We start from the raw sequence: 27,761 nt of genomic DNA on the forward strand, positions 1-27,761 counted from the left end.
AGTCCTGCCAGACACAATGCAATTAATAGCACCCCCACCCTCTCCCCTTCACAATGATAATGCACTCAGCACTCCACCAGGCATCCTGCCAGCTGCAATCAGGCCCCTCCTCTCAATCCAAGAGCACATTGGGGGATCATTGAAGGAGATCTAGTAGTGCCATGAGTGGGGGTCAGTGACAGTGTTAGGGGGGCAGCTCCCCTCTGTATGAGCCAGTGCAGTCACTGTGCTGCTAACTCTGACTGTCAATGATCAGTTTTTATTTTCCCCTTCCCCTTAGGAAGCACTAAGCATAAGCAGGAAACTAAACCGCCTGTTCCTGCTTTCCCACTTTCCCAGAGAGAGCAGCAGCCAGCAACCAGTAGCCAGGAGCAGCCTTAGGCCTCTTTCACACGGGCGAGATTTCCGCGCGGGTGCAATGCGTGATGTGAACGCATTGCACCCGCACTGAATCCTGACCCATTCATTTCTATGGGGCTGTGCACATGAGCGGTGATTTTCACGCGTCACTTGTGCGTTGTGTGAAAATCGCAGCATGCTCTATATTGTGCGTTTTCCACGCAACGCAGGCCCCATAGAAGTGAATGGGGCTGCGTGAAAATGGCAAGCATCCGCAAGCAAGTGCGGATGCGGTGCGATTTTCACTCACGGTTGCTAGGAGACGATCGGGATGGAGACCTGATCATTATTATTTTCCTTTATAACATGGTTATAAGGGAAAATAATAGCATTCTGAATACAGAATGCATAGTACAATAGGGCTGGAGGGGTTAAAAACTTTTTAAATAATTTTACTTACCTTAATCCACTTGCTCGCGCAGCCGGCATCTCTTCTGTCTTCTTCTTTGCTGTGCACAGGAAAAGGACCTGTGGTGACGTCACTGCGCTCATCACATGGTCCGTCACATGATCCATCACCATGGTAAAAGATCATGTGATGAGCGCAGTGACGTCATCAAAGGTCCTATTCCTCAAAGAAGAAGACAGAAGAGATGCCGGCTGCGCGAACAAGTGGATTAAGGTGAGTTAAATTATTTTTTATTAACCCCTCCAGCCCTATTTTACTATGCATTCTGTATTAGGAATGCTATTATTTTCCCTTATAACCATGTTATAAGAGAAAATAATACAATCTACACAACACCTAACCCAAACCCGAACTTCTGTGAAGAAGTTCGGGTTTGGGTACCAAACATGCCGATTTTTCTCACTCGCATGCAAAACGCATTACAATGTTTTGCACTCGCGCAGAAAAATCGCGCATGTTCCCATCAACGCACCCGCATCTTTTTCCGCAATGCCCGTGTGAAACCAGCCTTAAGTTACCTCAGCGCAGCTGCCGCACTGCGACCCGAGCCCTGCTGCTCTGTTCCTCCTAGTCCTGGCTGCTGCGGCCAGGCGTGTGAATCTGCTGGGCAGCGTGTGCATGTGAGGTAACGTCAGGCGGGTCAGTGTGTGATTCGGATCGGGCGGGTCATGGGGCCACTGACTAGCGTTACATTTTAAAGGGAAAGGAGGGGAATCAGCGGGGGGGGGAAGGGCAAGGAATAACCTGGGGGGGGGTAATTGCCCCCCCCCCTTGCCCCTCTGTAGCGACGCCTATGTGTAGGAGAGCTTTAAAGGAAATCTGTCACCAGGATAATCGCTATTGCAGTAAAGCCATGGCCTAATAGCACTTAGTACCTTATTTCCAGATGGGCCTTTGTTCCAGCAACAGATGTTTTTTATTCTCTGAAAATCCCATTTATTTGGTATGCAAATGAGCCAGTAAGGTGCCCAGAGGGGCGTCACTCTTGCAGGAAGGAGCCCAGGCATGCCTCCTGCCACAATGTGTCCACCCTCAAAAGACGTAACCCCCCCCCCCCAGGTCCCACTAAGCCACGCCCCTGATCTGGCTAGGCCACACACCCTCACCGACGGGGATTAATAAAATGAAGGTAAAAATCAACTTCTGTCAACTGCAGGGGTGGCAGGGAAGGTGACTTTCTCCCTGCAGGTCACACTCAGACAGCACAGTGCTGCTGTCTTAGAGTGAGCTGTTCAAAAGGACACACCCCTAATCTGGTTAGGCCACGCCCCCTCCCACTCCTCAGCCGACTGAGATTGAAAAAATGAAGTTAAAAATCAACTTCTAGGTCCCGCTAAGCCACGCCCAGATCTGGTTAGGCCACACCCTCTCCCACTCCTGAGCCAACGGGGATTGAAAAAATGAAGTTAAAAATCAACTTCTGTCAGCTGCAGAGGTGAGAGGGAGGGTGACTTTCTCCCTGCAGCTCACACTCAGACAGTCTTAGAGTGAGCTGTTCAAAAGGACACGCCCCCGATCCAGTAAAGGGGGTGGGTCCCCTGTGGAGGTCACTGTCAAGGGGGTGGTATGCTGTAAAAGTCACTGTTAAAGGGGAAGGCTGCTGTAAAGTTCAAAGTTAAGGGGGTGGGCTGCTGTGGAGGTCCAATTTTAAGGGACGGGGCACCCCCAGCATGCCCAGACTGCCTACAGCTTTTAGCCTACAGCAGGGCATGCTGGGAGTTGTAGTTTTACAACAGCTGGAGAGCCGCAGGTTGGCCATACCTACAATACAGCCTTGGTCATTAAGATATACAAATCTGATGTGCCCTTTTACACTTCGGTACACCCTTGAGCACTCAAAGTATTGAATAAGTATTATAAAAATAAGACTGATTATTAAGATAAAATGTATCCATCAAGAGCAGCTTGGTGATAGTTTCTGGATACTTTGTTTTCTACACCTCACAAACAAACCAGTGTTAATAGAAGCAGAGCTTCATTTGTCTTGAAGACATCACGTCCTTGGATTTCTGGAAACAAACATTTCATCCCACCTCTTCTCTACCTCTAATTACAGGGAACAAGATCGACCTGGCGGAGAGGAGGGAGGTCTCCCAACAAAGAGCTGAAGAATTTGCCGGATCCCAAAACATGTATTACCTAGAAACCTCTGCCAAAGAGTCAGACAACGTGGAGAAACTCTTCCTGGACTTAGCATGCCGCCTCATCAGCGAGGCCAGGCAAAACGCCTTGGTGAACAATGTAGACTCTTCTTTGCCGGGAGAAGGGAAAACCATCAGTTATTTGAACTGCTGTAACTTTAACTAGCGGTCAGGAAAAAGCAAAAACAAACAGTCACCATGGGCTGAAGGCCTTTTCACCAGATGGTTTCCCTCTGGCTGATGTTGCTACGATTCTGGCCACAGAGGTGAACAGAGGACCAATACGGAAGTCACCAATGTTTGGTGGCAGGTGGCCGATAGGAGGACGCAAAGAGTCCTGTCGACAAGTCTTGGGTACAACCTAGAACATAAAACCCCCTATATTCATATATATAACGAAATGCTGCATACCACACTGGGTTTTTGTTAAACTTTTTGTTTTTTTAGTTCTAGTAGATAGAAAAGCATCTTCGAGGAAGCAGAAGCCAACAGCCGTCGTACGTTTATCCGACTGGAATTGAACAAACTGAGAACTTTTTATAATTATTTGGAATGCTAGCTCCACTTTTAATGCAACTTTTTGAGACCGAGGATGTTCCTTATAACCGTCCAGGGACTTCTCCTGGATTTTAATGACTGAGATTTTCTTAATTTCCTATAAACTGTGATGGAAGGAAGAGCCGTTTTCATTGACGTTCTGCAGGAATAAACGAATGTTGATTATTATTTTGCATTTATGTAGATCTCCAACAACAACAAAAAATCTTGGCTGCAGGTATCGACCTTTATTTTGCCCAAAAAAATTAAAAATGTTTTTTTTTGAACGGTTTTAAGTAGAAGAGCCATTGTTTGTATGAAACGATGAGATTGGGGGGGGGGGGGGGGGAAATAGCGTTATGGTTGCCGCATCAGCATTTAAATGTTTTTACAGGTCATGTCTGTAGAACTTTGCAAGCGGAATATGCACTGTAACCCATAGCAGAAAGTCTTTTTTTTTTCTATATCACAATGGTATCCACTTGAAAGAATGAATAAACAGTTGTACGGGCTTCGATTCCCACCACTATTATAGAGGAAATATTTATCTGGTGTGCATGGTTTGGCGATAACATATATAAACTTTAGCAATATGGCAAATTGTAAATATTTTCGTATAGCCCATATGGTTGAGTGTAGCTTTAGTTTTTTAGGCTCCTAGGCCATCGTGGTCTTGACTCCAAGGCCTTAGTCTTCACAGGCTCATAGGCCACTACAGCTCGAGACGTCATTAAAGGTTGAGGATAAGCCCAAGTGGTATCACACATTGCTTAGGCATATTTAAGTCACTATACCTTCATATGATTTCAGATTTAATGTCTATGTGGCTTCATAAGTCTATTTAAAGCTATGGCTATGGACGCCTTCAATATACATTAACCCTTTCAAGAGGAGTTTCTGTTTTTGTGTTTTCATTTTTTTAACTCCTTGCCTTCCCGAAGCCATAACTTTTTTATTTTTCCATTCACAAAATTAAAGTAGAGTTAAATAGAAAAAAATGATTTTCGATTTGCATTGCCATATTCTGACCCCTATAACTTTTCAATGCAACCATTAAAGGGTTATTCCTATCTCAGACACTGGGAGGATATCGCTAGGATATGCCCGCAATGTCTGATAGGTGTGGGTCCCACACCTATGCTTAGAACGGAGCCCTCAAAGTCCCGGAGGTCTCACTACACATGAGCGGCCGCCCTCCATTCATTCCTATAAGAGTGCCAACAATACACTGCCTGTCCAACAAAAAAGTCGCCACCTGGATTTAACTAAGCAAATCATTATGAGCCTCCTATTGGATAATTACTGCATGGGTGATTTATCTTTCAGCTGGCAACAAGTTGTTAAACCCCAACTGGTGCAATGAGTTGCTTCTCATTTCTTAGGCCTCATGCACACGACCGTTGTGTGCATCCGTGGCTGTTGTTCCGTTTTCCGTGATTTTCTGTGGACCCATTGACTTTCAATAGGTCCGTTGAAAACTCAGAAAATGCACCGTTGTTCATCCGCGGCCGTGATCCGTGTTTCCTGTCCGTCAAAAAAATAGGACCTGTCCTATTTTTTTGACGGACAACGGTTCACAGACCCATTCAAGTCAATGGGTCCGTGAAAAAACACGGATACACACAAGATTGGCATCCGCGTCCGTGATCCGTGGCCGTTGGCAACTTTCACACAGATGGATCACAGATCCGTCTGCATAAAAGCTTTTTCAGATATGAGTTTTCACTTCGTGAAAACTCATATCCGACAGTATATTCTAACACAGAGGCGTTCCCATAGTGAACTGTGTACATGACTGCCCCCTCCTGCCTGGCAGCACCTGATCTCTTACAGGGGGCTATGATACGCACAATTAACCCTTTAGGTGCGGCACCTGAGGGGTTAATTGTGCGGATCACAGCCCCCTGTAAAAGATCGGGTGCTGCCAGGCAGCAGGGGGCAGTCATGTACACAGTTTGTAGTATATTCTAACTTGAAGCGTCCCCATCACTATGGGAACGCCTCTGTGTTAGAATATACTGTCGGATATGAGTTTCACGATCTAACTCAAATCCGATGGTATATTTTAACATAGAGGCGTTCCCATGGTGATGGGGACGCTTCAAGTTAAAATATACCATCAGATTGGAGAAAACTCAGATCCTATGGTATATTAACTCCTGACTTTACATTGAAAGTCAATGGGGGACGGATCCGTTTGCAATTGCACCATATCGTGTCAACGTCAAACGGATCCGTCCACATTGACTTGCATTGTAAGTCAGGACGGATCCGTTTGGCTCAGCACGGCCAGGCGGACACCAAAACGACTTTTTTTTCATGGCCGTGGATCCTCCAAAAATCAAGGAAGACCCACGGACGAAAAAACGGTCTCAGATCACGGACCAACGGAACCCCGTTTTGCGGACCGTGAAAAAATACTGTCATGTGCATGAGGCCTTAAACAACCATGTCTAAAGACACATCTCATGGTCGTGGAAAAGATGTTAGTCTGTTTGAGAAGGGTCAAATCATTGGCATGCATCAAGCAGAGAAAACATCTGAGGAGATTGCAGAAACTACTAAAATTGGGTTAAGAACTGTGCAACGCATTATTAAAAACTGGAAGGATAGTGGGGACCCATCGTATTCGAGGAAGAAATGTGGCGGGAAAAAAATCCTGAATGATCGTGATCGGCGATCACCTAAACGTTTGGTGAAATCAAATTGAAGAAAAACAACAGTAGAACTCAGGGCTATGTTTAATAGTGAAAGTAAGAACATTTCCACTCAGGAAACTCAAGGGATTGGGACTGAACAGTGAGGCAAACCAGAAAAAAAAGGCTTCAATTTGCTGGGGAGCATAAAGATTGGACAATGGAGCAATGGAAGATCATGTGGTCTGATGAGTCCAGATTTACCCTGTTCCAGAGTGATGGGCGCATCAGGGTAAGAAGAGAGGCAGATGAAGTGATGCCCCCATCATGCCTAGTGCCTACTGTACAAGCCTGTGGGGGCAGTGCTATGATCTGGGGTTGCTACAGTTGGTCAGGTCTAGGTTCAGCAACAGTATGTGCTCCAAGAATGAGGTCAGCTGACTACCTGAACATACTGAATGACCAGGTTATTCCATCAATGGATTTTTTCTTCCCTGGTGGCACGGGCATATTCCAAGATGACAATGTCAGGATTCATCTGGCTCAAATTGTGAAAGAGTGGTTCAGGGAGCATGAGACATCATTGTCACACATGGATTGGCCACCACAGAGTCCAGACCTTAACCCCATTGAGAATCTTTAGGATGTGCTGGAGAAGGCTTTGCGCAGCAGTCAGACTCTACCATCATCAATGCAAGATCTTGGTGAAAAATGTATGCAACACTGGATGGAAATAAATCTTGTGACATTGCAGAAGCTTATCGAAACAATGCCACAGCGAATGCGTGCCGTAATCAAAGCTAAAGGTGGTCCAACGAAATATTAGAGTGTGTGACCTTTTTTTGTGGTGGCGACTTTTTTTTTTTGGACAGGCAGTGTATCTGAATGCTGGTTCAGCTACTTCCGTCAGCCCCACAGAAGTGAATGGAGTGGTTGCTGCCCTTGTGCAGTGCGTCTCCAACAAATTTCAATGGGATTTCCAAAAATAGCCAACATTTAGGATTGCTCGGGTTCTGACCATTGGGACTCCCGCCAATCAGGAGAACAGGAGTCCGTTTGTTAATGGAGTGGTAGTGCACATGGATAAGCACCTCTCCATTCACTGTATATGGGACTGCTGAGTACATCATTTAGCTCAGCCATGAAGTGGTGGTCACAAATGTGTGCTATCGCTCTAGTGATCATGAAAGGGGGTCCCTGATGTTGGACCCCCTCAATCATACATTTATCAGCTGAATAGGTTATAAATATTTTTAGTTGGCCAACCGCTTTAAATTCCAAAATATTACTCGTTTGCAGTTGCCATGAAGGGAAGCCCAGAAGCTGACTGAAGATGTGTCGGTTATGAAGTTTAATAGAGCTGCATACCGTACATCAGTCTGCAGTAGGCTCCCCCTAGTGGTGGCTGTAGATGGCAGTGTGAGGGGAAGGAGAGGATTTGAAGCTCTGCAACAGAAAAATGAATCTATGGCCTGTATACGAATATATAAGAAATACCTCAGCTCACAATGTTAAAAGGGAACCTGTCAGAAGGGTTTTCCTCTTTACCGCCGCTAGCTGTTCGATTACTTGCTGAGTTACTAAAGGTCTTCTTTTTAGGAAAAGTAAAATGCGCTTTAATCCAGCACATGCCGTATACTAATTGCCTTGTTGGCGTCATGCCAGTGGAGATGCTTTGGAGAAGGTTCGAGCTGATCATGCCCCAAACTTGATGTCTGTGAGAGCATAAAATTAAAAACCAGCCCAAAATCCTGTCCTCTAGTTGAACTTCTTTTCCAAAAGTTTGGTTGCTTCCAGGGCACATGCACATGACTCCGAGGCAAGTGCACAAGGCTTCACCGCTCATGTGTTAGAAGCCACCAAGCTGTCATGTCAGGTAGGGAACAGTGCAGACCTGAACCCCACTCACACCACTGTCCCCTACCTACTTGGATGATCCGACCTAAACAGAGGCCCACAACTGGGCGACAGTCTCTGACCAAGTACACAGGACCTACTGTCACGGATGTTGTAGGGGAGAACACCAAAAGACAACAAGACGGAAGGGAAAAGACACTAGGCTTCACCGCTAGGGAAGGAAAAGTGTCACCACCTATAAAACCCTGCTCCTGGCCCTAACTCCTATCCGTATGGGCACCTCTTGATGGTAGAGATGCCCATACACAGGAACCTAGAAAACCCTGGTGGCCCTCAGATGCCCTAGACTTATGACAGGGCAGAGACAACCCGCTCCTTCCCTGGTGAAGGAACCAGCGTCTCACTGAGGCCTAGTAAACAACAGAGGGGGGGGGGGGGAATACAAAACACAACAAGCGGAACACAACTTCTAAGGATGATGGATGATCAGGACTTCAACTAGAACCACACTCCAGCTCTTCCAACACCAAATGAAGCTATCCAGAGCAAGGAGTGATAAGTGGAGTCAAACTAAATAGGGGAAGGTAAAGGTCACATGATCCACACCTGAACAGGAGGTGTGGACATACAAGCAACACACAGACAAAGATGCTGTCAGATCACTAATGAGCAGATAATCTTTCAGATCTTCTCAAACCTGTCACCGGTGTGACACCTACTTAGTCAGACACTCTGAGTCAAAAGTAGAGAATACCATCAAAATTAGGGAAGAGACAAAAGCATAGTAATATATCAAGCAGGGAGAAAACCAGGATGTAAGGTCAGAACCAGAATAAGTCAATAAGAGGCAGAAGTCCAGGAATCCACATGAAACACAAACTAGCAAGCAAGAAGACCGATCACAGGCAATTGTGGCTAGCAGTTGGCTGTTTAAATACCCCACCGTCAGGAAGTATATGACGCTAGCATCGAGCCTCATTGGCGCAGCATCCCTGCTCCCTGGAGTGACGCTAATAGCACTGCATTAGAGGATGGACTCGCCGCTTGAACGCAGACAGGTAAGTACCTAACATAGCCTGCCCGAAGAGGAATAAAACTAGAGAACAAGGGCGCATGCACAGTATTTCATGCTCAGGGATGTCAATTGGGCAGGTTTAAAACATGGCCATCTTGATTCTTCTCCCGAGTCTCTCCACCTCTCTGTGACTACATCAATGTAATTAGCACACGGAGCATGCTTTTTTTTTTTTTATTAGCAAAATCCTGCACTTTTTCTGATGAGGATACTTTCAGCAAGAATAGCATCTAATCTAATAGCCAGTGTTGGCAGTTTCAAGAGAAAAAAACCTTCTGACCGGTTCCCTTTAACCTGTAAACGATAAGGTGTTAATTCGGTGTTGACTTCATATGGATGGGCGCTTATTATGAATTTTTTTCTGTGGCGACTAAGAATAAATTAGTAATTCTGAAATTATATTTTTTACGGCTTTCACCGTGTAAGGGGGGGGGGGGGGTCGTTACGGATGCACAGCATGTAAAGGGGTTAAACAGTCCGGATCGGTGCTCCTGTTGGTCCGGGCTGTTAGAGCAGGGGAGCTGCTCATGTTTTATTGTAGCTATCAATGTAAAAAACATTTGGACATTTTCACACTAGACCTGAGAGCAGCCACAATAAGCTGCCTGCTCCTGTTTTTACTTTTCGGTTTTGCTGTATAGATTGGGATAGGATGAGAAGAGTCATCTCAGGCACGTTAATGACAGCTCTGCTGTACTGCTTGAAGCCAAGATAAGGCAGGATAGTAACACTATGCAGTACACAGCTCCCCCGTCACTGTCTATTCTCTAGGGGAGAGGCTGAACGCCATCACTTCCCGAAGACTGTAATAATCTCTCTCTCTCATTCATTTCAACTGCACATACTTCCTGCCTATACGAATAATACAGGAACGAAATTTGTGTCCCCAATATGGCTGCTAGGGATGAGCGAATCGACCTCGGATGAAACATCCCAAGTCAATTCGCATAAAACTTCTTTCTAATACTGTATGGAGCAGGTGCTCCGTACAGTATTAGAATGTATTGGCTCCGATGAGCCGAAGTTATTGCTTCGCAAAGTCTTGCGAGACTTTGCGCAATAACTTCATAAATTAATTTGTACTGTAAAAATCTATTTCCCGAACTCAGGTTCAGTTCCAAGGAAGCAATAACTTCTAATACATTCTAATACTGTACGGAGCTCCTGCTCCGTACAGTAGTATAACAAAGTTTTAGGCGAATTGACTTCAGATGTTTCATCCGAAGTCGATTCGTTCATCCCTAATAGTCGCCTTCAGTAAAGTTTTTAAATGAAAAATAGTTCCAACATAAAAAAAAAATCACCATTACAGATCAAACCTATCAATAAAACTAAAATATAAGGAGACTAAACTATTGATGACCTATAGGTCATCAATATCAGATCCGCCACGGTCCGAACCTGGCACCCAACCATTCAGATGTTTTCAGGAGATGCAGCACCAGAACTACACAGCTCCCTACGCCATGTAGTGGCCGTACCTGGTTACTGCAGCACCTTTTAAATATACCCTCTACAGTTTTATCTAGGGCCAATTTTAACAGGTACCTCTCTCATTTAAAAAAAATAAAAAACTTGTGACATCACAGTGATTGATCTCTATAACGAAGGGCAAAAGCGCTCAGCTTACTAACAGAGAGAGGAGCAACTATTATACGGAATCCATAAGAAGTGTCTGTACACTGCTCTGTCCGCACTCTGATGAGACCGGAGCAGAGCACTCAGCTGAACGCCTTGACCCTTTTATTTTAGTGATTGCTGCTGGTCCCAGCACCCAGATTCAGTTCAGTTATGTGCCGGCACTTCCGTTATTACAAACACTGGTGTGACCCTGGCCCAAAACATGTAAAAAATGTCTTAAAATACTAGATCCCCGCATTTTTGAGTTGAAGTCATCTACAATTCTGCAATGAGATTAAAAAAAAAAATTATGAAAGATGAAATTATTTAATAATTTCTTCTAATCCAATAAAATTGTGCCGATTCGTCGGAAGTTTACCACACCGTCCTATTAAACGTGATCCGCAATATCATTTTTCATAACAAGATGAAGCAAATGGCGCACTCCCCGAGTTAACGCATTAGACAGAACACGCCGGACTCGGACGCGCTCACAGTTAAATCCCATTTAGAGTCCTATTAAGCGAGTACAGAAAGGATTAATGGCGGATCTCTGTGCCCATGAATATAAATGGAGCCGTGAACATTAAATAAATCGATTTGTTCCGGGGAAACGAGGCAACAAATTATAATTGTGATGTGCAGTGACAATCCTGCTCCCTATAGTGTCGGGCCTACAATATACGTCACCTGGGGCCAGACAGAACAATATGTCCAAGAAATGAGCCAAAAACATGGTAAGGCTCTGTGCACATTGTGCCTGAGCCTTACATTTAACATATCTGTTATACCTATCTATAGGGATCAATTTCTAAAAGGCCAGAATCACTTTTATTGCGTTTTCAAGTTGCACCAGTTGGCTACATTTGTGGGCACCCTATGGCACTTTAGTAAAAACTACTAAAGTTGGCACAATTTGCCCATATTAAGCACTATATGGGGTTAGAATATTAAACTTGGTGCAGCCACCGAAACTATAGGGAAAGTTTAGCATTAAGCAGGGTACTGTGTAGCTCTATGTTGGCAACCTATGGCACTCTCTGGACCCTTAAGTAAGGAAAGCAATGAAGAAGGGTAGCAAGAAATCTCTGGTGTGAAGTATGAGCTGGGCTGTCACCCTCTTGCTGCTCGTCCTCCCCAATACACAGGCTCACATAGATGAGGATGAGGAACTCCAGCCACATCCACCTCCTTTTACCTCAATGTGACAAGTACCCTCTGGCACCCAATAAAGTCTATGTACACCTTTGGGGCATTTATTTTATTTTATTATTGCATTGAGCTAAAAAAAAAAATAATTCGTCTTTATTAAAAAGTAGCACTCATTGGATTTTCTGTCTTTTCCATCAGACCAGGAGCTGACGGACTCCTTATCTCTGCTCTCTGACCTCCTACCCACTCATTATAGCTCAGTTCTTATCTTACTGATAAGAATGTGGCTTAAATAAGTGTTTATGACCTCTCAGTAGTTTAGAGATAAGGTTTATTAGATGACCTGGCACAAAAAGTACACACAGTTAGAAAAACAGGTAACCCTTTGTGACAGAACCGCTCAATATTTTTTAATAAAGACCAATTGAAAAAATGATTTTAGCCAAAAATTAGTAACATGCAATCGTAAAAAAAAAAAAATTCCTTCCGAAGGTGTACATAGCCTTTAAATTCAGAACATGAAACCCATAGTTATTTTGGCCTTTATTTTATTCTCTATTTTCTTCCTTTCCTTGGTCACTAAATGCACCTTTCTTCTGAGTGTCAATGGGTCCCCTTATCAGGTGGACCCCATAGCAGCTATGATGTCTACTATCCCAATAGTTACACCAAATGCTCCAGGCGCTAGTTATACACTCACCTAAAGAATTATTAGGAACACCTGTTCTATTTCTCATTAATGCAATTATCTAGTCAACCAATCACATGGCAGTTGCTTAAATGCATTTAGGGGGGGGCTCCTGGTCAAGACAATCTCCTGAACTCCAAGCTGAATGTCAGAATGGGAAAGAAAGGTGATTTAAGCAATTTTGAGCATGGCATGGTTGTTGGTGCCAGACAGGCCGGTCTGAGTATTTCACAATCTGCTCAGTTACTGGGATTTTCACGCACAACCATTTCTAGGGTTTACAAAGAATGGTGTGAAAAGGGAAAAACATCCAGTATGCGGTCGTCCTGTGGGCGAAAATGCCTTGTGGATGCTAGAGGTCAGAGGAGAATGGGCCGACTGATTCAAGCTGATAGAAGAGCAACGTTGACTGAAATAACCACTCGTTACAACCGAGGTATGCAGCAAAGCATTTGTGAGGCCACAACACGCACAACCTTGAGGCGGATGGGCTACAACAGCAGAGACCCCACCGGGTACCACTCATCTCCACTACAAATAGGAAAAAGAGGCTACAATTTGCACGAGCTCACCAAAATTGGACTGTTGAAGACTGGAAAAATGTTGCCTGGTCTGATGAGTCTCGATTTCTGTTGAGACATTCAAATGGTAGAGTCCGAATTTGGCGTAAACAGAATGAGAACATGTATCCATCCTCTGATGGCTACTTCCAGCAGGATAATGCACCATGTCACAAAGCTCGAATCATTTCAAATTGGTTTCTTGAACATGACAATGAGTTCACTGGACTAAAATGGCCCCACAGTCACCAGATCTCAACCCAATAGAGCATCTTTGGGATGTGGTGGAACGGGAGCTTCGTGCCCTGGATGTGCATCCCTCAAATCTCCATCAACTGCAAGATGCTATCCTATCAATATGGGCCAACATTTCTAAAGAATGCTATCAGCACCTTGTTGAATCAATGCCACTTAGAATTAAGGCAGTTCTGAAGGCAAAAGGGGGTCCAACACCGTATTAGTATGGTGTTCCTAATAATTCTTTAGGTGAGTGTATGTATAGTGTATATTATGGTAAACTCCCGTCTGATATAGACTTACATTAGAGCTTCAATAATACTCATTGGCAATGACAGAGCAGTTTTTTTCATACAAAAACAAGTTTCCAGACATAACAACATAGCTAAAATCAGACATTCTAAAGGTCAGGCTGTCTGCTTTTGGTGGTAAACAAGCCTGGGTTTTTCCCTCCAAAACATGGTCTTCTTTAAACCCTATGGCAGCTGTGGAAAATTACCAGCTTCTCAATCAAAGTCCTAACAGTCTCTCAGTATTCATTAACCCTTTCCACAGAGCCATGTAAATACAGTATAATGAACAGGATATATATATCACAACATACATATAAAATGCAGTAACAGTAAAAAACTGTATAAGTTCACCCTTTCAAGAGAAATAAAGTAAGAAGATTTTACTTTTCATAGGGGATATAGGCAAATGTCCGAATCAAATTACTCGCTGCTCCAGGGCACTATGGGTAGGGGAACTTAAATGGGTTTCTTGTTTTACATCAACATCCTTTAAAATAATCCTTTATGAAAGTCGCTGTAATCGTGTAATGTATTTCTTTTACCTTTATTGCTCCTATCTGGGATGTGGTCACATGACCATGTCCATGCAGCTCTTTCCTATTTCCTTTGATGCTGTGTCCATGGTAAGGCCTACGTCTATACATAACACAATTATTTTACTCCAGGGGCAGTTACCTTTTTACAAATGTTATATTGTAAGGTATACTATAAGAATGGACTTCAGCGCAGATACAGAAACTCTCTGCCTTCGAGGAAATCTCCACCTTCTAGGTGGACCTCACGATGTCACCGTTACGGCGCGAGGTTCCTACCCTCTATGGGATTTCACTCCTTCCTACCATGCATGTGTCCCCTGCACTGCAAAAATAAGGAAATAATAGGTTCTGAGTAATGCAGGTAATAAATCTGCCCACAATGTAGATTCTGCTCATTCCGCTCGGTGACAGGTTATTATTTCAGTCTGCTCTGTAATAACATCTCCCTGTAATGCGACTCTGCGGAGGAATCAGAGCACAAGCTTTACTAGGAAATTTCCAGATTAATTGTCTTTGCACCGAGGCTCATCCATTCTACAGCAAATGTTCTTACATACTGCAGATCCAGGTATAAGCAGAGTCATTTAAAGGGGTCTACAACTAAAGGACAAGCTGTATCCACACTAGAAAGTGCTGATACAGGAAGGATACCCATAGGCTACGGATGCTTCACCACCAATGCACTCAACTGTCTCTGCATCCAGAGCGAGACATGCCACAGCCGCCCCGGGACCTCTAATGGGACTGCCTCACTGGACCCGGGATGGTTGGGAGGTATGGATGGTACCTGCAGTTCTATGTAACACCACCGATAACTCTGAGTACAGATAATGTAGTAGATGCCACCAGCAGTCTTATGCAACACCCACAGATAAAGTGATAAATCTCTCAGTACAGATAATGTAGTAGACGTCACCTGCAGTCCTATGCAACACCACAGATAACACAGCAATAACTCTGAGTAAAGATAATGTAGTAGATGGTACCTTCAGTCCTATGTAACACCAGAGATAACACAGTGATATCCAGGGGTGCACCACCAATGAGGCCAGGTGAGGTGATCGACTCAGGCAGCACCGGGTAAGGGCAAGAGGGGGGCAGAGAAAGGGCCATGGGCAATGAATGCTTTCATTGTGGCAAAGCGGTTAGGTTAAGAAATTGGCATGGGGGGGGGGGGGCGTTTCAGTTTCACCTCAGGCAGCAGAAATGCTAGGTGCACCCCTGGTGATATCTCTTTGAGTACAGATAATGTAGCAGATGATACCTGCAGCCCTATGTAACACCAGAGATAACACAATGATATCCCTCTAAGTACAGATAATGTAGCAGATGATACCTGCAGTCCTATGTAACACCAGAGATAACACAGTGATATCCCTCTGAGTACAGATAATGTAGCAGATGGTACCTGCAGTCCTATGTAACACCAGAGATAACACAGTGATATCCCTCTAAGTACAGATAATGTAGATGTCACCTGCAGTCCTATGTAACACCAGAGATAACGCAGTGATATCCCTCTGAGTACAGATAATGTAGCAGATGGTACCTGCAGTCCTATGTAACACCAGAGATAACACAGTGATATCCCTCTAAGTACAGATAATGTAGTAGATGGCACCTGCAGTCCAAAGCTCGCACCGCTACCTCCTCCCTCTTGCCGTGCTGCTGTGACCTGCTCCTCTTTTGGTAGCAGCAACGCAGCAAGAGGGAGGAGGCGGCGCAGGCTTTGAACACTAGTCGGAGGCCGGGCCTGCAGCGGTGAGCAGGCCTGTGGAAGTTGCACGGCCGTGCAGCTTAGAGAGAACACTGTTGGCGACTATTTTGGGGACTGCAATCTGAGACAGTAATACATCTTTGAGGGGGTTTAAGGGTTTGTACCCAGATCCCAAGAATGAGGGTCCCGATTCTCCCAAATGAACAGAGTATTCATTCTCTTTAGGACTGCTGGAGATCTCCGGAAGTCCCACAGAGAATGACAGCAGTGGTGGTGCACATGGTCAGCCTCCACTCCATTCATTTGGAAGTAGGACCCTCATTCTTGGGATCACAGATACTTATTTTCTCCTACAGATAGGGAATAGTTTTAGTCTTGGCAGAAACTATTTAAGGGTGAAGCAGGAGATTCCTTAAAGGAGTTGGTCCATCTGTGGCAAGGATATGCCATCAATGTCAGGTAGGTGCATGTTCCAGAGCTACTGTCTAGAGAATAGGACCTCAGAAGGGAAGGAGAGCATATTGCGCATGCGAGGCATGCTCTCCATTCATTGTTATGGCATCTCCAAAAAAAGCCAAGCCAGTGCGGTCAGCTATTTTCAGAAGTCCCATGGCAGTGAATGGTGATTGTACCACTCAACCGCACCCACCTTTCCATCCACTACTATGTGACTGCTAGAAAAAGCGCTCCCATGGTGGTGAATGGAGGATGGTCAAGCATGGGTGGCTCCTCTCTGTTCACTTTGGGGGCCACCCGTTCTGGAGATAGTAGTGGATCCTGCATCTATGTGACTGTAATGGTAAATGCTAGTAATGTCCCAGATTGGAAAGCCCCCAGAGATGTTGGGCCCGGGGCTGCTACCCCAAACGTCCCTATTATGATCTGCCATTGACCAGCGCTCATAAGGAGCTGTACAATAGTAGTTATATACAGTAAGACTTGGGGGAGATAGGCCTTAAAGGGTTATTCCCATCTTAGACATTGGGGACATACAGTGGCGGACTTGGAACTTAAAGTGGCCCTGGAAAAAAGAAAAAAAGTGGCCCCGTGGTTTATTAGATAACCTGGCACAAAAAGTACCAGTCACACAGTCAGGTCCAAATTGATGGAAGGCAGGTCCAGTAATACCATATTGTGGCATATTATACCACCCCAACAGAGCCAAATAACACAGTATCACAAAATACTACCAGCAGCACAAAATACATCCCCAAAAACGTCCACTGGCCGACCGTGAGGAATGCCCAGGTGGCCCCCTGGGTATCGGCCCACAGGGAGATTTCTCTGTAAGGTCTATCGTCAATTTGCCCCTGGGGGACATATCACTAGGACCCACCTCTGGGAACGGCACCTATACTTAGAATGGAGCTCGCAAAGTCCCGGTGGGCACACTGTGCATTCACCCTCCATTCATTCCTAGGGGAGCACCGAAAATAGCCGAACGCCAAAAATATTAATAGAAAGTGCAGCGTGCAAGTGCGGCCACCGCTCCATTCACTGCTCTACGGCTTACAGAAATAGCCGAGCCAGCACACTGGGCTACTTTCAGCGCTCCCACTGGAATGAATGGAGGGCAGCCGCGCATGTGCGCCCTCTGGGACTATGTTGGCTCTGTTTTAAGTATTTAGGTGTCTAAGATTGGAATACCCCTTTAATAAAGCAATCTCATGAGGGACCTGCATATAGATCACACATTACCATAGCTTAGGCTCATCTCAGACCCTTTGCTTACCTGCCATGTACTATGGGCAAGACGGCGGGCAGCCTCAAGAGCTTAGGACATCAGCAGAATCTAAAACCTTCAATACACAGACCTTACTCCCTCCAGGAAAGCTTCAACCCAAACTGCAGACATCACACAACCTCAGCCAGAACAACCCCTGCAAAACCACAGCCTCTACTGCATGCACCGAATATTCCATATGTGATTTCCATTTACTACTCATGTACCAGGAGACAGACGACATAATGTCTCCAACAGACCTGAGACCAAGAGCGACATTCAATTTAGATGAAGGAAAAAGGACTCAAAGGAGACGAAGTCACCTCATTTACAGAACAGATACTGTAACCTAGACTTATATGAGATCCCGGTGTTAGTCCTTCTACCTCCTGACTGAAGGTCAAAGGATTACAGGAGATAGATAGACTAGTCACTGATTCTAGGAATAGTGTATAACCACAGCAAAAACTATTCCAGGAGGAACTTATCAAATAAAATACTTTAAAAAGAGCAACTCAACTATAGTAGTTATATTCTTGTACATAGGAGGCAGTATTATAGTAGTTATATTCTTGTACATAGGAGCACTATTATAGTAGTTATATTCTTGTACATAGGGGCAGTATTATAGTAGTTATATTCTTGTACATAGGAGGCAGTATTATAGTAGTTATATTCTTGTACATAGGGGGCAGTATTATAGTAGTTATATTCTTGTACATAGGAGCAGTATTATAGTAGTTATATTCTTGTACATAGGAGCAGTATTATAGTAGTTATATTCTTGTACATAGGAGGCAGTATTATAGTAGTTATATTCTTGTACATAGGAGCAGTATTATAGTAGTTATATCCTTGTACATAGGAGCAGTATTATAGTAGTTATATTCTTGTACATAGGAGGCAGTATTATAGTAGTAATATTCTTGTACATAGGAGCAGTATTATAGTAGTTATATTCTTGTACATAGGAGCAGTATTATAGTAGTTATATTCTTGTACATAGGAGCAGTATTATAGTAGTTATATTCTTGTACATAGGAGGCAGTATTATAGTAGTTATATTCTTGTATATAGGAGCAGTATTATAGTAGTTATATTCTTGTACATAGGAGCAGTATTATAGTAGTTATATTCTTGTACATAGGGGGCAGTATTATAGTAGTTATATTCTTGTACATAGGGGCAGTATTATAGTAGTTATATTCTTGTACATAGGGGGCAGTATTATAGTAGTTATATTCTTGTACATAGGGGCAGTATTATAGTAGTTATATTCTTGTACATAGGAGCAGTATTATAGTAGTTATATTCTTGTACATAGGAGCAGTATTATAGTAGTTATATTCTTGTACATAGGAGCAGTATTATAGCAGTTACAGTCAGGTCCATACATTTTGGGACATCGACACAATTCTAACATATTTGGCTCTATACACCATCACAATGGATTTGAGGGTATTTACATCCAAATCAGGTGAACGGTGCAGGAATTACAACAGTTTGCATATGTGCCTCCCACTTGTTAAGGAACCAAAAAGTAATGGGACAGAATAATAATCATAAATCAAACTTTCACTTTTTAATACTTGGTTGCAAATCCTTTGCAGTCAATTACAGCCTGAAGTCTGGAACGCATAGACATCACCAGACGCTGGGTTTCATCCCTGGTGATGCTCTGCCAGGCCTCTACTGCAACTGTCTTCAGTTCCTGCTTGTTCTTGGGGCATTTTCCCTTCAGTTTTGTCTTCAGCAAGTGAAATGCTCAATCGGATTCAGGTCCGGTGATTGACTTGGCCATTGCAGAACATTCCACTTCTTTCCCTTAAAAAACTCTTGGGTTGCTTTTGCAGTATGCTTTGGGTCATTATCCATCTGCACTGTGAAGCGCCGTCCAATGAGTTCTGAAGCATTTGGCTGAATATGAGCAGATAATATTGCCCGAAACACTTCAGAATTCATCCTGCTGCTTTTGTCAGCAGTCACATCATCAATAAATACAAGAGAACCAGTTCCATTGGCAGCCATACATGCCCACACCATGACACTACCACCACCATGCTTCACTGATGAGGTGCAGTGGCGTACCTCCAATAGAGGCAGACCACGCAGCTGCTATGGGGCCCCTGGGGGAAGGGGGCCCGCAGTGGAGGATAGGCCCCGCCCACTAATTACACTTGTATGGCTACCTGAGAAAGTAAGAGGTGGAGAAGGACCTTTGGTGATGTCATCAACCATGTGACCAGTGCAGGAAGCCAATGAATAGCAGAGCAGCAGAAGTCTAAAGGACCTTTGGTGATGTCATCATCATGTGACCAGTGCAGAGGACTGGTGAAAGACCTGTGGCATATCACTGTGAGGGGGCGGAGCTTCTGTGTGGTGCCTGAAGGAGAGGTTAGTGGTGTTCTGGGATAACCTAACATCCTAGAAAAGCTGGGAGTTGTAGTTTTGTCGTATTATATGTTTCTCAATGTAATTTAAACGTATGCCCTAGTACAGGCTGGTAATGCTGGGAGTTGTAGTTCTCTCCTCTTATACCCCCTCTTTGGAATGTATACTGATGACCCATAATAAGTCTGGCCATACTGGGGGTTATAGTTATTTCTTTTTAAAGCTCTTACCTGGTACAACTAGATGATGTCCTATAATCTGGACATGCTGAGAGTTGTAGTTCTCTTTTCTTAGGCTGGATTCTCATCACAGTTTAGTTTTCCGTTTTGCATGCAGGACTTTTTTCTGTCTAAAATAACGGATCTCCGACAGAAATGGCATAAACGGATGCCAAATGTGCAGAACTGATGCTTGAAATACAGGATCATTTTTTTTCCTTTATTTTTCTGTTTATCTGACGGATCAGAAGAACGGAAAACTAAACGGTGATATGAACCCGGCCTTATACTCTGTGTAATATCTACGTATCTGATCATAACAGCCTGGACAGGCTGGGAGTTGTAGTTCTCTCCACTTTCACCTCTCCCTGTGTTGCTCCCTAATTTCCAATAATAATCTGGTGATGATGAGACTTGTAGTTCCCTTGTCACTATTATAATGTTCTGCAGCAGCTGAGGTGTGTATTACTTGTTCACTTCTGTGCTGGTGACGGTCGCTGTTCTGCCGTCATAGGAGCACAACAACGAAAATCACTGCAGTTCCGGATCTGGCACTTCATGGACGACAACACCTGACGGATCCCGCTGACTATGATGAGATCTGTCAGGTTTCCATCTTCCAGGCTATAAAATTGTGTCCAGCATTTATGACCTGATCCACGAATGAGGCCCCAACACAGATGTGAACGAAGCTTTATATGTTCTGCAGCAGCTGAGGTATGCATTAGGAGGTTCTGACAGTTCATAAGGCAAGGGGGGCTATGGTGGCACTGGTATACTATTATGCCAGCACCACCATAGCACCCCCAATGAGCTGTGCCTGTGTGCTGCTTATAGTGGACAGTGCCCTCAGACAATGAATGGGGACAATCAAAAGCGGGTTTTTTCCCGGTATTGAGACCCTATGACGGATCTCAATACCGGAAAATAGAAACGCAAGTGTGAAAGTAGCTCCTAATGTCTACACGGCTGCAACTGCTGGGGGTATGGCAGGGGAGAAGCCAGGGCAGGTGGTGGGATGGGCCAGTGGACGGAGTTAGTGGGGCCCCATTAAGATTCTTGCTATGGGGCCCAATGATTTCTATGTACGCCCCTGATGAGGTGGTATGCTTAGGATCATGAGCAGTTCTTTCCTTCTCCATACTCTTCTCTTCCCATCACTCTGGTACAAGTTGATCTTGGTCTCATCTGTCCATAGGATGTTGTTCCAGAATTGTTAAGGCTTTTTTAGATGTCGTTTGACAAACTCTAATCTGGCCTTCCTGTTTCTGAGGCTCACCAATGGTTTACATCTTGTGGTGAACCCTCTGTATTCACTCTGGTGAAGTCTTCTCTTGATTGTTGACTTTGACACACATACACCTACCTCCTGGAGAGTGTTCTTGATCTGGACAACTGTTGTGAAGGGTGTTTTCTTCACCAGGGAAAGAATTCTTCTGTCATCCACCACAGTTGTTTTCCGTGGTCTTCCAGGTCTTTTGGCGTTGTTTTGGCCAGGCCTGATGTTTTTGCTATCTCTCTGATGGGTTTGTTTTGTTTTTTCAGCCTAATAAAGGCTTGCTTCACTGATGGTGACAGCTCTTTGGATCTCATCTTGAGAGTTGACAGCAACAGATTCCAAATGCAAATAGCACACTTGAAATGAACTCTGGACCTTTTATCTGTTCATTGTAATTGGGATAATGAGGGAATAACACACACCTGGCCATGGAACAGCTGAGAAGCCAATTGTCCCATTACTTTTGGCCCCTTAACAAGTGGGAGGGACATATGTAAACTGTTGTAATTCCTGCACCGTTCACCTGATTTGGATGTAAATACCCTAAAATTAAAGCTGACAGTCTGCAGGTAAAGCACATCTTGTTCGTTTCATTTCAAATCCATTGTGGTGGTGTATAGAGCCAAAAATGTTAGAATTGTGTCGATGTCCCAATATTTATGGACCTGACTGTATATTCTTGTACATAGGAGCAGTATTATAGTAGTTATATTCTTGTACATAGGAGCAGTATTATAGTAGTTATATTCTTGTACATAGGAGCAGTATTATAGTAGTTATATTCTTGTACATAGGAGCAGTATTATAGTAGTTATATTCTTGTACATAGGAGGCAGTATTATAGTAGTTATATTCTTGTACATAGGAGGCAGTATTATAGTAGTTATATTCTTGTACATAGGAGGCAGTATTATAGTAGTTATATTCTTGTACATAGGAGCAGTATTATAGTAGTTATATTCTTGTACATAGGAGCAGTATTATAGTAGTTATATTCTTGTACATAGGAGGCAGTATTATAGTAGTTATATTCTTGTACATAGGAGCAGTATTATAGCAGTTATATTCTTGTACATAGGAGCAGTATTATAGTAGTTATATTCTTGTACATAGGAGCAGTATTATAGCAGTTATATTCCTGTACATAGGAGGCAGTATTATAGTAGTTATATCCTTGTACATAGGGGTAGTATTATAGTAGTTATATTCTTGTACATAGGAGCAGTATTATAGTAGTTACATTCTTGTACATAGAGGCAGTATTATAGTAGTTATATTGTTGTACATAGGAGCAGTATTATAGCAGTTATATTCTTGTACATAGGAGCAGTATTATAGTAGTTATATTCTTGTACATAGGAGCAGTATTATAGCAGTTATATTCCTGTACATGGGAGCAGTATGATAGCAGTTATATTCCTGTACATAGGAGGCAGTATTATAGTAGTTATATTCCTGTACATAGGAGCAGTATTATAGTAGTTATATCCTTGTACATAGGGGTAGTATTATAGTAGTTATATTCTTGTACATCGGAGCAGTATTATAGTAGTTATATTCTTGTACATAGGAGGCAGTATTACAGTAGTTATATTCTTTGTCAATTGTCTTTTTATTGAAAAGCATATCAAAAGAGATGTTTACATACATTGATACACAAATCAGAGTTATTACAGACAAGTCTAAAGCGTACTTTGACAGTATAGTGCATAGTATACATATGACATATATAAAGTGCATGTCTTCAGAGCAAGGTCATCTAGAACCAACTAATTGACATTTGGTGTGTGACCTGATGTAGGTAGGTCAAACAAACATATAAAAAGGGGGGGGAGGATGGGGGATGGGGGTGTCCTTAGAACTGGACAGATACGGTCTGAGGCTGTTAAGATAACCTTTGATGATTCCAAAGGGAGGAAGAAGGTTTAGCACCCTCCATTCTCACTAATGTGTCGTTCCTGTCTGGGGGGACATTTTCAAAGTTGTTTGTCTGTTGAAAATTGTTTAAGATGTTGGTGTACCATTCGCATATCTATATGTAATCCATGGGGCCCATAGCTTTTTGTGCTTCTCATGTGCCCTAAGTTCCCAGCCCGCTAGCTCTTCCATACGATGAACGTGATCTAGTTTGCTTAACCACTGAGAGGTGGTGGGGGGTTCTTTACTCAGCCACTTTTGGGGGATAAGTAGACGGGCAGCTTGAATCAAGTGTATAACAAGTTTGTTCCTTGATGGCGATAGTTCTTTTGTTGGAAGCCATAAAAGAACCAACTCTGGGGTTAATGTCAGGTTAGTGTTTAGAATTTCATTAATGGTCCGAGAGACGTCATCCCAGTATCCTCTTATTTTAGAACAGGACCAAAAAATGTGTAGAAGAGGGCCACTCTCTTCCCCACACCTCCAACACCTGTCATGATCACTCAGACCACTAAGAAATAGTTGTTTAGGGGAGAGGTACCACTGTGTGAGGACCTTATATGAGTGCTCTTGGATCTTCACGCAGCGGGAGAAGCCATGCGAGTGTGCGTGCATACGGAGAATATCTGTCTCCGAAAAGGTAACCTTAAGGTCATTAGCCCAGGTGTGGACATATTGTGGAGTAATGCGACGTTGTGGTGAGATCAAGGCCAAATATATAGTGGATATCAATTTGCGTTGAGGGGAAGGGGGGGTTGCTAATTTTTCAAACCATGTCGGGGTCATTACACATGACTTCTGAGTAGTTAGTTGTTTCCCAGCAGATTTTATAGTTATTAGGTCTAGAAAGTTAAATGTACTCCAGGCTAAGCTAAGGGGATGTTGATCCGGTAAAGTGCCGTTTACCTTTCCTATAAAGTCAGCTGTGGAGAAATCTCTTAATCTGTGCCAAATCTGCGCGACCTGAGATCCTGGAGGCTGAATCGAGTGTGGTATGAGATCTGCTGGCATTATACTAGGGGGGTTCTGTAGGAGCCCATGTGTCTTGTTGAGCTGTTTAATGACCAGGCTAGTGCCCTTTAAGAGGACATGTGAATGGAGTGATGCATTTGCCTGACCCCATAGTGCTGCTTTCTGTGGTTGGGTGAGCTGCATTAGTTCCAGTTCCGTGCCCAATGTGCGGTAGGCAGGGGAATAAAGCTGCAACCACCTCCTCAGGTGAATAGCCCTGTAATATGTTTGGACATCCGGCAGTGCTATACCTCCATGACCACGCCCCAGTATCAGCCTCTGGTGAGGAGCCCTAGCCTTCTTGCCGCCCCATAGGTAAGTCATAAAAAGCCTGCGAATCCTTGTAAAATATGAGTTAGGTAAAAATATTGGCAACATCTGTAGTACGTACATAATTTTTGGGAGGACAAACGCTTTTAGTATATTATTCCTTCCCATCCAAGAGGAATAAGGGAGGCGTAGCGATTGGAGCAGGTTTTGGACCTCTGATATTAGGGGAGTATAATTAAGCCGGAATAAATCTTCCGTGCAGGCGGAAATCCTAACTCCTAGGTAGGAAACACAGGAGGACTGCCATTTAAAATGGTGTATTTGATTTCAAAATGGCTATGGAGCTCGCCGGAGCATTAACGTTTAAAGCTTCTGACTTGGTATAATTCATTTTGTAGTTTGATAGCCTACCATACTCTTTAAACAGTGTCAAAAGATGCGGGAAGGCCTCGACCGGGTTAGAAACCATGATCAGTAGATCGTCAGCATATGCCACGTTAATGTATTCTATGGCGTCATTTTCTGTTTTCACACCACGTATATTTACATGGTCTCTAATGGCCTGAAGAAGGGTCTCCATGACCAATATATATAAGGCAGGAGATAGGGGGCAGCCCTGACGTGTCCCGTTGCGAATAGGGAAGGATGGGGACAATGTGCCATTGACCCTGATTCTAGCACTCGGATCCTTGTACAATGACATGACTGCCTCCTGAAATCTCGTCGGGATTCCAAAGCTCAGTAGAGTCCTCCTCATAAAGTCCCAGCTCACCCGGTCGAAGGCCTTCTCCGCATCCACACTGAGCAGCGCCAAGGGGAGGTTTTTTTTTTTGGCCCACTGTATTGCTGTGATTAACCTACAGGAATTATGATTCCCTTCCCTCCCTGGAACAAAGCCAGATTGGTCAGGGTGGATAAGTTTAGGAAGTAGATTTCCCAGACGTGTCGCCAGAAGTTTGGCCCATATTTTTATATCTACGTTAAGTAACGAGATTGGCCTAAAACTACCGCAGAGAAGGGGATCTTTCCCCGGTTTGGGGAGGATGGTTACCGTGGCCTCCAGTGATTGTTTATGAAGGGTTTCACCATTTAGGAGTGCATTGCACCACGTTACCAGGTGGGGTATTAATATATCTGAGAATTTTTTATAATAGCCCACTGGAAAGCCATCTGGGCCAGGACTTTTCCCCATGGGCATAGAGGCTAGTAACTTTTTCACTTCTAGTTCGGTGACTGGCTCTAATAAGGTGTCACTTTCTTGGGAGGTTATCTGGGGTAGATTGAGGCCTTTCAAAAACAAGTCTGTTGCTTCTGGTATTGATGGATCTGGGTGATTAGGGTCTGACAGGCCGTATAGTTGCTTATAGAATTTTTGAAATTCTTCTGCAATGTCAGCTGTTTTATGCAGCATATTTCCAGTACTGGATTTGATATTGGGTATGAACATGGACTCTTTCCTTTGTTTAATAAGGGAGGACGTCAGTTTAGAACCTTTATCCCCGTGTGAGTAGTGTTTAAATTGGGCATATTGATAAGCCTTTGCGTTTTGAATGTTTAAATGGTCTTTTAGTTGTGATCTTAGCTGGGTCAGTTCAGTCTGGACTTTTATTGCTCTAGACCGTTTATGGACCGCTTCTTTATCTGCTATCTGAACCAAGAGATCGTGTAGGATCTTTTGTTTCTCTTTTTTAACCCTACTACCTAAGGCTATTAACTCTCCCCGGATAACCACCTTGTGCGTCTCCCACAGTGTCGTCTGGGGCATACCTGGTGTCGCATTATCTATAAAGAAGTCCTTTAATTTTTGCTCCAGGATTGAGGTATCTGCTTGTCTATCTAGCAGCGTCTCGTTTAAGCGCCACTGTCTAACTGAGGCAGGCAAGCTGGAAAATCTGAGGGCAGCAGAGACTGGGGCGTGGTCAGAGACGGACACAACACCTATGTCAGCCGAGTCCACCATATCCACGGCATTGCTTGACAGTAGGATATAGTCTAATCTTTTATATGATTTGTGTGGGGCCGAGAAGAAGGTGAAGTCCCTAGTATCTGGGTGGGCTAGTCGCCAGACGTCCAGCAGATTCATGTCTGATATGTACCTATTGATGCACCCCAGTGCTGATTGGGTCAATTGGGAGGAGCCGTCAGAAGCATCAATCAAAGGATTCAGTGTGACATTGAGGTCTCCCCCAATCAATCTAATCCCCTCTGCAAACAGATCTAGTTTACTTAGTGTGATCTTGATCCATTGTTTCTGGCCACGGTTAGGGCTGTACAAACTAGCGAGTGTGACCTTTTGTGTACCTATAAGGCCTTTCACGAAAATGAAGCGGCCCTCAGGGTCCGTCAGGGTAGATATCAATGTAAATGGTACTTTTCTAGAAATTGCAATACCCACTCCTCTTTTTGCTTTCTCAAAGGCACTGAAATACCAGTGTTGGAAGTATGGGTTCTGAATTTTAGGTACATTTGTTTCTCTAAAATGCAGCTCCTGAAAGAAGCAAATATCTGTATTGTTCTTTTTTAGCAGACGGATGACCTGAGAGCGCTTTTGTGGGGTGTTAAAGCCCCTTACATTATACGTTGTACATTTAATTGACGACATCATTGAGAAAATGGGGTGACTTTGGAACCGGAGAACTCCAGTTATTCACATCGACCGTATCTAGGGAGTGAACAAGTAACATCACAACTAAAGTTTCTGTCAACATGACAAGTATAACAGTGCAATGACTCCCATGCCAGCAGCACCGCAGCAGGTCACTTAGCTGCAGTGAAGCGGGCATGAGCCGCCATTTAATCAGGCACATGTACCAGGTCTGTGCCAAGATAACCCTGGTAGGTAGGGGGGGTACAAAGTGGAACCATATCTTCATAATGGTGTCCACATTGCGCCACCTGCTGAACTGGTGCGGGATAGCACCTTACATATTATGGTCTAGGTTGAATGCAGTAAAATAACATTGCAAAGCAGCATGTCTGCTCTGCAGATTACAACAAGAACGGGAACAATTCAGGACTCATGACAGACAGGTATACTTGCAGACTTAAGATGTGATATAATCAAGTAAGAACCTGTCCCTCTATGATGTCTGTGG

General features: G+C 43.9%; 1 protein-coding gene across 1 annotated transcript in view; it reads left to right on the forward strand.

Annotated features, from left to right (window-relative positions):
• RAB30 (RAB30, member RAS oncogene family) overlaps window positions 1–3,998 on the forward strand; it is a 79,797-nt gene extending 75,799 nt beyond the window's left edge. Inside the window, exon 5 of the mRNA XM_040426400.1 lies at window positions 2,865–3,998. Coding sequence (XP_040282334.1) covers window positions 2,865–3,115 — 251 coding nt within the window. The 3' untranslated portion in view covers window positions 3,116–3,998. The remainder of the gene's footprint in view (window positions 1–2,864) is intronic.
• Window positions 3,999–27,761: the final 23,763 nt, after the last annotated feature.

The sequence above is a fragment of the Bufo bufo genome, chromosome 3, assembly GCF_905171765.1.
Source record: "Bufo bufo chromosome 3, aBufBuf1.1, whole genome shotgun sequence".
Taxonomy (NCBI): domain Eukaryota; kingdom Metazoa; phylum Chordata; class Amphibia; order Anura; family Bufonidae; genus Bufo; species Bufo bufo.